The sequence below is a fragment of the Cavia porcellus genome, unplaced genomic scaffold (genome assembly GCF_034190915.1).
Source record: "Cavia porcellus strain 051 isolate PalLab524CR breed Dunkin Hartley unplaced genomic scaffold, mCavPor4.1 scaffold_2, whole genome shotgun sequence".
NCBI classification, from domain to species: Eukaryota; Metazoa; Chordata; class Mammalia; order Rodentia; family Caviidae; genus Cavia; species Cavia porcellus.
Window position 1 is genome coordinate 12,808,445 of NW_026947485.1, and position 14,108 is coordinate 12,822,552.

A 14,108-nucleotide genomic window follows, 5' to 3' on the forward strand; every position below is an offset into this window, starting at 1 on the left:
GTAAAGGCAACAGATTCTCCAAACTCAGTGTTCCTCGGCTGCAAGATACATTCCCTTGGTGTGCAGCCTCCACCTGAAGTCCTTGATGATGCCTGCATGGAACTTGGGTGCATGGGGACCCAAGCCAATACTAAGGTCTTTTTTTTTGTCTTTTTCATTTTTATCAGTACCAGGGATCAAACTCATGACTGCACACTTCCAAGGCAGGTGCTTATGCTGCTGAGCTAAATCCCCAGCCCCTAATACTAAGGTCTTAATGCTTGCTGGGCCATGAGTAATAAAAGTCCTTTGTCTTTGAACCAGGAGTTTCATGTCTTCACCAGCATCCATGAAACAATAACAGGATATCTTTAGTTTAGATTGCATTATCTCACTGGTGTGGCCACTGTAAAAACAGCTGCTCCAAACAACCACCCTGTACAGAGCAGAGTAGTATTTGAAGGGGTCATTTTGTCCACTTCCAAGTAGGGCATCCTCAAGGGTATGGAGTTTGGCAAAGTTTATCCTTGGGTTTATTTATGTCACTAGGTCTGGAGAAAGGAAAATAAAACAGTGAGTCCAGGTGCATTTCAGAGGCACTGGTTCAAGGTGCCCTCTGTGACCGATTGGCTCTTAGCACACAGCAGAGATGCAGTGACAGGGAACTCTCCTACCAAGTGATCAGAATAAAGGACATAAAAACTAAACAACAATTCTCATTCTGGGTGTAGGGGTTGTAAGAGCTCTCCATTCCAAAGCTGGGATCCCAAACTTTTAAAACAACTTGTAAGCATATAGGTACATTTATACAAAGTTATCCCAAAACATAATTGTCTAATTCTCTTGAAGAAGAGATCTTGACCTTGGCAGTACGGCTGAGCCATGGCCTCCCAGCTGGAGTAGGACATAGACTATCATTTGGGTTACAATATGAATGTTGGGTTACAACACAGAAGTGTTGGGACAGTCGGCAAAGCTGGAGTGGGATGAACTGATGGTCAGTTCGGAAAGCCATTGTTCATTCGGACCTGGCAGGGATTCTAGAGCTGCCTTTTCCCACAATTCTTCCTGCTCTTGCTGGTAAAACTGTGCCCTTAACCTGCTCCCTCTCTGGCCTTCGCAGTCCCCAGCTTTGTACAGAGGAGATTCCCGAAGGGTCCACCTTGGTGGTGGTTTGCAGGGCTTGTGCTGAGGCATGGCTAACACAGTTGTGCCACTAGGCAGTGGCTTCTTTGCAAGGGTTAGAAGCAGGTGCTCCTCCCTCTGGGTGGCCAGGCTGTGGGGCACAGTTCGATTTTAGCCCCTTCAGCTGGCCTGATTACACATTCTCTTTATGATAATGTATTCTGTACCAGTCAGCCCTCATTCTCTGTTAGCTTGGCATAACTGACGCCCCTGTATCTTGAGCCCTGCATTTAACTAGTGCCCTGTATTTGACCCAGGAAAATGGAAAATTATTCAGGGTATAAGTCCCATGAGAAATGCAGAATGGGCTGCTCCCATAGGAGAGAAATTAACCTGCCCAACAAAAGAAGCAGGGTACAGGTGTCAACCAAAAATTAACCTAAGATGCTAGCTAAATTGTTTCCAACAGGATGTCTTTTTGTGGTTCACTGTTGAAAGCTTTGTAATTTTCTAGTCTGCGGCCACTCCGTGAGACTCTAAAATGGGTCCACGTGAGTGGTTGCTGGGTTCAGCTAATTAAATTCCAAATTTATCAGTTTAGCTGCTTGGATCCCTATATTGTTTATGAACCCACTTCAATTCCAATTTGGATATGTTCATTTTTAAAAAAATTAACAGTTCAAATTACATTTCAGTAAATATTACCTAGCTTATTTTAAAAGTTTAGAGAAAGTTTCATTTATATAAAAAGAAATCTAGGGAAAGAAATGCTAATTTGTCACCAGTTGAAGGCTTGATATCTGAATATCTGGAGTCAAAAATAAGGTTTCTTACTTCGTGGGTGTGGCCCGGTGTGATGTCAGGAAAGGAGGCTGCATAATATTCTTTTTCAAAGTATTTATGTCTTGGTTACTTTTCTCTTATTGCTGGGACAAAACACCCAACATCCAAAATGAAGGAAGGAAAGGTTTATTTAGCTCACAGTTTGTGGAGACCATAATCAGCTGGCTCCAAGGCAGGGTGGTATTGCACAGGGTCAGCACCTCAAGGAAGGAGCCGGAGCGGAAGGAGGAACAAAGCTCTTCTCTTCCCTTATAGTGTAAGCAGGCTAACCTCCTCTCTCCCACTGGGGTTGTAGCAGTAACAAAATCTTCTTGCTTTCCTCTTGCACTGGATAAGGATATTTACAAAGTAAGATCCTGACTCCCTGCTGAGTCTCTTAAACTTCTAAACTTCACAAGTTGACCTGTAAGAATTTGAGTACTTTCTCTGTGTGTCCTAATTGGAGGAACCTCCACTAACATTGCAGCAGGTTGAAAAGTCTATGAAAATAATGAGTAAAACTTGTAATAGTTCACAAAGCCAAAATTTACAACCCATTTCAAATTGAATACTTTTATTTTATAATTCCATTTTAAGCTTTCTGTATATCCTTTAAAATCACTGCCGGCAGGTGTGGTGCATGCCTGTAATCCCAGCACTTGGGAGGCTGAGGTAGGAAGATTGCTGTCAGTTCAAGACCAGTCTGAACTGCATAGTGAAATCCTGTCTCATATCACTATACAATAAACACAGCTAGCTCTCACTCCAATAAGTGAGCAAGAATTCACAGGTATATACTTTGACCTCAAAATCAAACTTCATTTTTGAAAATATTATGGCAGTGTGATTTATTAATTGAAGAAAGATGGCATATAAATAGAAATGCTTATGTAATTAATACTTTGTACCAGTCTGCTTGTTTCTCTTTGCCAAGAACGCTTTTCCTTAGGCAAATTCTTCTGTATCCTTCCTGACCTACACGAAGTTTATCCTGATTCCCTGGAGCAGATGTAGCCCCTTTAATTAAGTTTCCCAGCATTTCAATCAGGCCTCTGCTTCTGAACTTATCACTTTCAGTTATAGTTTTCTGCTTCTGTGTTTGCATCCATGAACTTCTTCTCGGACAAAGACTGGAATTCTTTTCTTTCTTTTTTTTTTTTTTTTTTGAGTATTTTAAATTTTGTATACTTTTTTTTTTTAATTGCCAGAGTTGGTAGTGGGTCTGCCATCGGGGTAGAACTACTGTGAATGATAATGAGACTGTTGCACTGTGATTTTTTGTCTCTCATGAGTAACCATCATAAAGGCTAATGTTTTTTCTTTTGATCACTCTTTCTGTATTTCCTTAAATAATTTCCTGTCTTTTTTCCCCAAAAAACTACCTTTCAGGTTCTTGTAGTCCCTATCTCCCTAGCACTTTGGATTTGCATTTTTTTTTTTTTTTTTTTTTTTGGTACCAGGGGTAGGTAGAACTCAGGACCTCATGCTTGCCAGGCAGGTGCTGTACCACTGAGCTCAATCCCTGGTCCCTGGATTTGTCTTTATCCTGTCATTTAAGGTTTTTAAAAATCAACCATGTAGTCACTGATAAAAAAGCAGTGATTTCATTAAAAATTCATTCAGAAACAAAACCTAGGTGACGAACTTGAATCTACACATATCCTGGTTTTTGTTCTTTGAAGGAAGTGGGGAAGGGGAATCCAAGCTAACACAGTGCATTTTGTGGGGTGCGTAAGGAGAGCAGGGGGCCTGCACCTCTGTACCTCATAGCTTAGTATAAGGTGGCTGAATTGAAGTAACATCTAGGGCCAATTGGATGCCCGCGTGATCAGCACCTGAAGATTCCAGAAGGCAGACAATCGCTGCTCTTGAGAGCACCCTGTTCCACGTGTCACCGCCTGCTGTGGTTTATTCATACTGAAATCACATGGCTGGCGCTGACCACTCTTGCCCAGTCTGGGCTGCTCTGGGTCCAGATCTGTGCCTGACTGTCCACACCTGTACGTTGGTGGCAATTCACGTGGCCACTGTGTGGCAGCATTCCATGCCACTGAGGGCGCTGCAGGCCATTTCCTGTGGCTGAGAGGAAAGCTGCCTTTGCCTGTGCTCACACCCTGACTGTGCCGTGCAGGAGCTAGCGTGTCACAGCACGAGGAAAATGAGCGCACCTCTTCCTCCCAGCGGCTGCTAACAGTCACTGGAGCTAGAGTTTTGTCTCTTGACACAGCTTGGAGCATTCCTGGGCTCCTCTGTGATCGAGGAGATGACCGTGCACTGACTTAGCTGTGATCCAACCCTCTCACTGGCTGGCAGCATCACCCCAGCCTGGCCAAGAGGGGACCTAGAGCCCTCGAGACCCCACTGACCGACAGCACTGGAATAGGAGCCGAGGGTGCAATCTGAAATTGTCTGGCAGCTTCCTTTAAGAAATAAAAGCAATGGGTAAAATTATTTTAATAAAATGCATAAGCCAAAAAATAAAACAACTTATCATTATTTCCAATACTTTACTATAATCATTTTCTTAGACTGCGTCTTAGAAAACCAGCACGGCTGTGCATGGACAGCACATCTCAGCTTGGAATGGCTCAGTTTGGTTTCAAGTGCTCCGAAACCCAGTGTGATTAGGGTCTCTGCGGTATCTCCAGACTGCTGGGCACTGGGGTTCAGCTGAGTGTTCTGGGCAGGTGACTGGGAACTGGGAGCTGCTGAGAGGGCAGCCGTCTTCCAGGCTTTACGCCACCCCTGTCTGGACATCTTCTCCTCTTCATAGGCCTTTGTCTTCGTCCCTGGTTCTGTGAATTCGGCCGTCACAGAGGGAGGAGGGTGGCACAAACGCTGGGTGTGTGGAGGTCAGAACAGCTGGTGAGCAAAAAGGGCGCCACTCAGTGCAGATGAGGCTGCGGCAAATCCCCTCCACTCAGCATAGCTGCGGCCTGGGACTGATAACCAGGCCGTGTGATGGAACAGTGTCAGCAGACGGTCACGCAGGTGTGCGGATGGCGAAGACAGCCAGCCTCATCTATGCCTGCCCTAAACCATTTATCGAGCATGCTTATGCTCACTCTAATGGCTTAGGATTTCCTAACAAAAATCTATTTACAAATCTGAAGAAAACAGAAATTAGAGCCCAAAGAACAAAAAAGAGATTGCTCGATGGAATAACTTTTGCGGCCAAGGAAAAGGAAAAGGAAAAGGGTCCCAGGTCAGTGCTGATGGAGGACCGTGGTGAGGACACCTCCTTCTATTTGGGGAGGAAAGGCCCAGGTGAGGGGCAGGAAGAGAGGAGGCCCTCCTCGGGTCCACACTCACGGTGGGCATCGAAGACACACAGATGGCTGTGGCCAGGGTGGGCTCCAGATCACAGCTCTTCACAGAGAAGGCCAGTCAGGAAGGAGAGAACTTCAGCCAGCGGCCAATAATCCTTTCCGTTCAAATTTTATATCAAAACCGTGGACTTGCAGCGAGAACCAAAATGTCCTTCCAAGAAGGAAAAAGCACCAGGTGCTGGTTGTTAGCCTCCTCGTGGCATTAGTTCCCCTGTTTACATCCGTGTGTTTTGTATGAGGTTAATTTACCAACACCCCTAAGGTTGAAAAACAGTTTATAAAGAACAAAAAGGTACAGAGACATTTTCTTCACTCACATGGAAAGAAGAAAATGTTCTGGGCCACATGCTGAAAATTCACTTTAGCTTCTCTACAGGGAAATATTCTTTCCTAAATGTGAAAATAAATTGTGCTTATATGAAACTCCACATTCTTGGCAGGTAACATCTTGCTGTAAGTTTGTTAAAGCCTTGCAAGGAGAAAGGCAGCATATTAAAATAGGAAGAAATGAGTAATTGGAAAAACTTAATCATACCCTTTCAGGTTGCCACCATTTCTTGCAATTACATTCTCAATGGCGTGGCTATTGGGTTGGGTGCACGGATTGTACAGAAATCCGGAGTCATGGATGAGGTGTTTTTGCTTTCTCTGGAAAATACCATCATTAAAATTAAAAATAAAGAACTATAACTACTTATTGTTGATGTGAATTTAAAAACAAGCTGTGTTCACTATATTTATCTTTCAATCTGGCCAAAAATAAAAAGCAGAGGAAATAACAAGACATCACATTTTCCATTAGTAGGTATTTAAATACAATAACAAATTAAGTTAAAATATAACCTAGATGTTTTATAAATTTATACATTCGGGGGAAATGAAAATATATTTTGAGGTATTTTTTCTCACAGAAGAGACAGATGTTCTCAAAGTTAAACTGTAGAGAAATTCTTAGGGTGTGCTTGCTAAGCTAGAATTACTTCCTTTTACCAAAAATGGAATATTTGGCAAGAAATTAATGAAGCAGTTGTGAGTTAGGTTATTTGTAGCCATCGCCTATTTTCTCCCAGACTTTATAACTTTTGGTAGAAAACTTCCTGGGCCCAAAATCATCTCACACTTGGGGACTTAGGGAAAGCTGTGCATTAAACTCACAGTCCAGAGACCCCAGCTGCCTGTTTCATAGACTGGAAGATCTTGCTACTGAATTGGAACTGGTTTTGCTTAGGGTGGATTTTCAAAGGCGAACTTGTTAGTTCACTGTGACCACTTGTAGCTGCATGAAGGGGCTCTGCAAGGCGCCCATGAGGCAGTCCACGGCCCACGGGGCGACCTGGCCAGTACTCAGACACGCTACAGGTTTCTGGAAAAGGTACCAGGAAGCAGGGACTGTGCCACAGATTACCTACAACAGCACAGGTCCTCGGTGCTGCTCAGGGGAGGTTTGATTCGGCGCCCTCACTGTGGCTTGCAGGCCCTCCCTGAGGTGACCAGGGCCACTTCTCTGCCTTCACGTCTGCTCTGCTGCAGGTACACTGGCTTCTTGTGATTCCTCCAGGACACCACCAAGCCCTTCTGCCTGAAGGCCTGGCACAAGCTACTTTCCCTCCCAAACAGCTGTGTCTCTTGCTCTCTCCCTTCCTTCAGAGCCCTATTTAAATGCCAACCTCTCAAAGACTTTATCTAAAATGCTGTCACCTCTGCAGCCTGTGGTCTTTTTGCTCTTCTTTATCTCTTTCTCAGTCTGATATATTTTCTAATATCTTATTGCTACTCCAGTATATTTTATAGCTTTTTGTCTATTGTCTGTCTCTGTCATTAGACTTCAAGTTCAACAGGGACAAAGACTTGCTTATTTCTATATCTGTATCACCTAGAACACTGTCTGGCACATAGCAGCTGCTCAATAAAATGTTTCAAATGACTGCATGGTGATTTTAATGTTTACTGCAGTTGAAATCTGTCAAAGTAAGCCAACCCTGAAGAGAGCCACATCATCCACGCATTTTAGAACCACTGGTCACCACACCTTATTGTTGCAGGAAATCAGAATTCCCTTTGAAAACTGAGGCGATGGGTGCTAGATCAATTCTGCATATCAATGGGATTGTCCTAGCCTGCCATAGAAGAGCAGCAAAAGCTTCAGACTTGCTCAGAAGACATCAAATCTTCAAAGTATTGGCAATTAGCCTAGGGTCCCTTTGCTCAGTTCAGGTGGAAATCATGAATTGGCAAAGTGAAGCTCTGCTAGCTGTCCTGATGCCACCAGGAAGCACCAGGTCATGCTGGTTTCTCCTTCCGCCAGCTGCCATCTTTCAGTGCCAGCTTGTGCTGGATGCTATTGGTCAGCCCTGCCTGCTGTGTGATGCTGGTCTTCATTGGCTGCTGGTCTCTGGAGCTCTGAATGTTTATTGTTCTTGCTTTAAAAATGACTGCTCTACCCACATTACTCAGGATAAAAATCCCAGTAGATTTATAGGATCTTTGGAGCCTACACTGAGAAATAAATCTCAAGCAGGTTTACAGGGATGCCAGGGTCACGTCTCTGTTAACAGAGTCTGTGCTGCAGCTTAGGGAAACCAGTACACAAGATGCAGCCCTCCTAGATTAAACCGAAAAGTGCCAGGAGAGTGCTGCTTATACGCTGCTGCAGGTCTGAGACAGTGAGGGCAGGCCTGAAAGCTTGCTATGAATGCTGGGTTTGCAAATAAGGGGCTCAAATCCCTTCCTTCTTGATTTTAACCATTCCATGCAGTCCCCTCCTTCCTTTGAAAGGCAGCTGTATGGTCCGAAAGGTGGGTGTGGAGGAGGCTGTCACCTGACTGGCTGCGCTCACAGAGTGGAGAATGGTGGTTTGATAGCCAGGAAGGACACTGAAGCAAAGCATCCCAGTCCACTGCAGAGGAAGGGCAGCAAAGAAAGTGTGGACTGGCTGCCGTCTGTGCCACACCACCCTTCCAGATGGCACAGGGGGAAATGTGTAAGGTTCTTCTTGTCTGTCTCAAAAGTATTATAATCACACTAGGACACTTACTGTGGCAACATTGAACTTAAGTCTTAGACAGTATTTTTCTCTTAACATTTGAGAAGAATATTCTCTAGTGGTTTTGCTTGCAATGATGCTGAGTTGTGGTCCATTGGTGTGAGAGTCTCAGCTTGGGTATGGTGGTAGCTCCATGTTGGTCTGAAGCTTTGAAGAAAATTTTCTGCTTGGCTCCTCTTTCTTAGATAAGATCTTTCTCTTTGTTGCTTGAATTTTTATCTAGACTTGTACCTATAGCCTTACCTGTAATATTTGTTAGCCTAAAATATTTTGAAAATTTTTTTTTCCTCCTGACTCTAAGCTTTCTAGGATTTCTGGCACTCTCTACACAAAAGTAGCCTTTACTTTGATTTTTGATTTCTTTTATTTTTGGTAATGTGGTTTTGTGATAAAGGCACATCAATTTCTAATTATAGTCAGTATTGGCTCTTGAGAGCTGTAAGCAAATACCACCGGTTAAAGGCTGAAGCTGGGTTATACAGTTAGGAAGTTTCTGATGTTAGAGCTGAGAGGCACTTCTTTGTTCAAAGCAAAGGTTTTTGTGAAGTCTGTGGAAGTGCTGTCCTCCTATCTGGCTTGGAGTAAGCAAAACTTCCACTGTGTAATTTCCTGACACAAAGAAAGCCTTTGCTTTCTCATCCAAGTATGTCCCAAACTTAGAACTGTGCTAAGCACCCAGTATTGTCTCCACTTATTTATAATCCTCATCGTTTACTAGAAACCAATTAGGATGCATTTCCCTGAGACCTAAACAAGTAGCCTAAATAAACAATACATGGAAAAGCCTGGGCCACTAACATTAGGGTTATGTCCAACTTCCTTCCTGTGTATCCTCTCATTTAAGGGAGGACGTGGTGGCCTTGCTGTTTCCAGCAGGTACGATCCTCAGATGACCTTGGATGCTTGTTCCACTGCCAGAACACAAGGAGGAAAAGCCCTAAAAAGCCACTTGCACTTTTAGAAACTGGTCTCTCAGGAAGAGGGGGCAAAAATACTCTTGAATTGGGAGTTTATGGCTTTTGAGATGCTACAGCTTCTTAATAGTCTGAGATTAATGTATGGTGAATTCAAAGTTCTACTCCTGCCCTGGATAAGGCAGTCTGGCATGATGGCCTGGAGATCTGGAGAACGTTCCCTGAAGGAGTCAATTTTGTTTGCTCTATGGAAAGGACTATTGCTGCTAGGTGGACCAGTGGACTGTTAGTAATTCTCTTCCAAGATTGAACCCAAAAAATATTTTCTGGATCATTCTGAAAGTAAAAGGAATAGAAATTCAATGTCTTCTAATTAGTTGCATTTCCTATTCTTTGAATTATTTTATGTATGTCACTTCAGGAAGGAGCACTGTCTCCTTTGTTGCTGTTGTCTGAGTGACCTCAAGTATACAGGAAAATTCTATATCACTGGTTAAATAATGTCACAGTGAGGAAACACAACCAACCTACCTCCAGGCAGCTGAGCATGCAGCACTTCTGGGCTCTGGTCAACCCGCAGGTAGAAGATGCTGTAAGCTGGGAAATGTGGCCCATGAGGAAACTGCAGGGGCAGGATGACAGGCACCATGGTCACCCTGAGCTTCTGAGTAACTGGACCACCCTGAAACGCAGCACGATCAGCTACACAGAAGGCAGCCTGAGGGAAGCACAAGGCCTGGAGAAGCAAGCTGAATACATCATTTATTTTTATAATTGTTATTTTAAAAAGAATAAAATCAAGTTTAAAAAAAAAACCAGAAATGAAGCAAGTCAAAACAAAACAATGTGACACAAGATTTCAAAGCAAGATAATAAGAAATCACAGGGCCAGGGATTTAGCTCAGAGTCACAAGTGCCTGCTTGGCAGACACAAGATTGTGAGTTCGATCCCTAGTACTGCCTCCCAAATAATAGTAATAGGAAATCAACAATCAATGGTTACCATAATGTCTCTTGTTATTTTCAAAATAGACGCCCATACCTTCAGACATAATAAAATCAAACAAAACAGAATAGAACCAATAAAAATACGACAATGAACACAATCCAGGACTTCAAAACAAGATAATAGTTAAGTCCAAAATGGCTACCATAATATATCTGGTTACCTTTGAAAAAACTGCTCATGCCATCAGTTATAATAAAATCAAACAATAAAAAACAGAATAAAACCCCACCAAATGAAACAATGAAAGTGATGCAGGACTTCAAAACAAGATAATAGGGAATTAACAATGGCCACCACCTTCAGGAGGGTAGCCCCCAGAGAAGGTACATTGTATATTGTTATCCTCTGAATAGGTGATCAGCCCTGCGCAGTTGGTGAAACACTAAACATTACAAGCATTAAGTTGTATTTTACCTCAATAGCTATCCTCCCAGCCTTTGTTTCTCTGGATCAGCTGGTCCCTTTCTGGGGAAGGGGAATGTGGGTGGGGAAACCTTGACTCTTCTTGTCTCTCAGCCTGTGAGCCAGAAGAGGCTGGCATCTGGTTCTCCTCCGGCAGCCTGTGCATAGTACCAACTCACAGGAAGGGCTTGGTTTTTTGTTGGCTTTTTTGTTCTTCCTCTGCAGTCTGCCAATGACACTAGCTCACAGGAAAGAGCTGTTGTCTGATTTTCCCCCTGGCGGCCTGTGCATAGTGCCGACCTGCAGGACGGACTTGGCTTCCTTTTCACATCATTTATTTTTAACATCAGTTTCGTGGATCTTAAAGCTTCACTTGCAGATGCTATTAATGCCTGTAGCCTGGTAGAAATCTCCTGATGGAGATTATACCACCTACATTCCCTGGTCTTACCTGGGCAGCCTGTAAACAATGAAGGATAGAGTCTAAAAGGCTGGTATCAACTCCATGGTACAATTTATGCCCAGTATCTCTTCTTGGCATCTGGCTAAGCTGACTGTAGGCAGGACCATGGCCCAGGTCCCTCACCTCAACCTCAGGCTCCTAAGAGCACTCTGATTAAATCACTTGTGCATAATCCCTGCATCAGTTCTGCTTGGAGGAAACCTGGCTCGAGACAGACAGGCAATTCTTTATATATCATTTTAGGATAAATAATGACTAATGCCTGAACATGAAGACAGAGAATCCAAATCCTATTTCTTATCTGTGGTTCCAATCTTTAAAAATAGGAGGATCAAATAATTCCTTGGAAATAGCTTTTTCTTACAGTCTATAAATTCCATTGCATCATTTAGAAACCTAGATTGTTCAGTTCAAGCTACACCATGATACAAATCATGTGCTCTGAGAGGCAGAGTTCTAGTATCAATGGCAAACAGCCCATTTTGTCATAACACTGCTCAGTGGATCTGCTATGAAGGGATTTGGTCACACGTGAGACAAGGTCATCACAGGAGCAACATTATCTCACAGCCACATCACTCTCTGCTATTCATGAGATAATATCTATAAGTCACTATTGTAAAAAATTTTAATTGTTTTAAATGTTAAATTCTTGAGAAAGGGTAAATCCCTTGGGAAGATTATAAGTGTATTAAAATTTTAGCATACTAAGCTACTGTTAGATAGTAATAGCAGTTGTAGTAAATAATATGAAATGTAAAATGTCCTAGGAATTAGATAGCAAAAGGGCAAAGGAGAATTTAAGGGACAGCTGCCTTTAATTGCAAGAAATTTCAACCACAGAGAAGTCACATTTTAACTTCATTTTTTAAAACAAAATATAATGGCAAAAAGAATCAGAAGCTCTAAGGAGAGGGTCTGGACAGGTTGTGAGTTACAAATTCAGGCAAAGAGGTCTTTTACTAGAGACAGAGGAAGAAAACATCACTAACAAATCCTTTTGCTATCAAGTCACCTAGAAAAAGCTAACCTCAATTCTTCTAATTCTGTGTTTTACCTACTAAGTTTTTGAATAAGGAAAATACAGCTTCATTCAGATCTAAAATAAAACCAGGGTCAGATCATGAAGAGGATAACAATGCAGAGGTTGGTAAATAGCTAGGTAGCGTTAGGCATACCTAATGACTATATCTGGACATTTATATGTTTAAGATTGGACAAAGGTGCACTAAACTTAGTTTAGTAACATGTGATGAACTGTCCCATCTTTGCTTGTTGGGTGGCTTTAGATAGGATGACTCCTGAATTTTAGTTTTTCCAAATTATAGATTTGGGCTAAAAATAAGTGCTTCTAAAATGTGTTGCACTGAACCCTAATCAGCAGGATTCTCCATCCAAAAAGGATGCTGAAGACAACAAATTTGAAAGACACTGCATCCTGGCTCTCTTGAATGTTTACAGTGGGTATCAGTACATTCCGGCTCCTGAAAAATCCTCTGCAAAACAAAATGCAAACCAAATCTCTTTAAAGTTGATTAGTCTAGCATTTCCCAAATGTATTTCATGGACAGAATTTTTGTATTCAACTCAGATTATTATTCCATGCAACACCTAGAAGACATTTTGAGAAATGCTAAACATAATCTCACTTAATCTAAATCTTTCAGCCTAAAACCCTCAGGACACTCGGGAAAGGGTGACCTTGGAGACCGTTTGTGAAGATAAATTTTGGGAATTCAGATATAAGTCAAATATAATCAAAATACTCTGAAAAATTTCATAAATTGCCAACATGGTACAGCATACATGAGTTTGTATACTTAAAACTTAATATTTGAGAACCATAAAGTTAAAGAAGGGTAACAAGAGAAAACCAATGTACTACTGGTTATTTAGACCAAAGAAATAATAACTTATGTTCATACAAAAACTTGTACACAAACATCAAAGTGCTGGAAATTACTTCGATGCTCCTTAGTGGGTGAATGGTCAAACAAGTGTGCTACAAGGAGGAGTCCCTCGCAACAAGAAGACCAAACTATGGCTAGCCAGGGACACTAGCGACCACTTGGATGAATAGCAAAGGGATTATGCTGATTGAAAAAAGTCACAAAATTAAAGAAAAATGGAGAAGCCACCTGTAGTTTTCAGAGGTCAGAACAGCAGACAGGCAAGGGAAGGAAGCTCTATAAGATAAGTACTAGAGAGCCTGCAGGTGGTGAAACTTTTGAATCTTGACCACTGTGGGGATGGCCGCCCAAATGTAAATGTGCGATAGATTTACACAGAAGTAAACACACACACACATACGTGAGTATGTGCAAAACTGGTGAAATTTGAGTAAGGTCTGTGTATTATATCAACGTTGTTTTCTGGCTGCGATACGTACCATAGCCATGCAAGGTGTTTCCATTAAGGGAAACCGGGTGGAGTGTGCAGGGTCGCTCTGCACTGTTTCTTAGAACTGTAAGAGAACTAACGATGATGTTAAACTTTGAAAAAAATAAGCTAACACCTCTCCTTCTTCCCAAAAGTCACTCTATCAGCTTCTCGATGGCAAACCAAACTTTCCTCTAAAACAGTACACGCAAGACTTACTCGGGTTGGTTTTATATGCCTCCTCCTTGACGTGAACATTGATGCCCAGCATTTATTTCAGCAGGCAGGAGAGGGACGGGCTGGAGACGAAAAACATGTTCCGCGCTGTGAAATAAGGTTTGTTTCTCCTCAGATTTCTCAATTATAAAATATAAAGAAATAATTTTTTTTCATGAACTTGTTTTGTCTAATGGATTTCTTTTTTAAAAAATCTGGCCTTACAAAAATATAGGCTATTGAAAAATCATGTTCTTTCTCTTATGTACATATTCTCTGCATAAAAATTTCATTACTATGGTTATTTGTGATTTTTAAAAATCAGGCATGAAACATATTTATATTATGAGTTTTAAGCTAAAAATATGATACATAATATTTCCACTCCCACAGGTTATTAAATGGCAGTTTCACTTGTGTGTGTGCA

At 42.1% G+C, this 14,108-nt stretch overlaps 1 protein-coding gene across 1 annotated transcript in view; it reads right to left on the reverse strand.

Moving 5' to 3' along the window:
- The window catches only part of LOC101787649 (laminin subunit beta-4), a 78,108-nt gene extending 64,372 nt beyond the window's left edge, over positions 1-13,736 (reverse strand). The window contains 13 exon segments of the mRNA XM_063234480.1: positions 321-530; positions 691-766; positions 1,882-2,008; positions 2,137-2,195; positions 2,304-2,426; positions 3,690-3,726; positions 3,728-3,827; positions 4,542-4,721; positions 5,505-5,512; positions 5,791-5,903; positions 9,720-9,838; positions 9,841-9,894; positions 13,685-13,736. Coding sequence (XP_063090550.1) covers positions 321-530; positions 691-766; positions 1,882-2,008; positions 2,137-2,195; positions 2,304-2,426; positions 3,690-3,726; positions 3,728-3,827; positions 4,542-4,721; positions 5,505-5,512; positions 5,791-5,903; positions 9,720-9,838; positions 9,841-9,894; positions 13,685-13,736 — 1,258 coding nt within the window.
- Between the last annotated feature and the right edge of the window lie 372 nt (positions 13,737-14,108).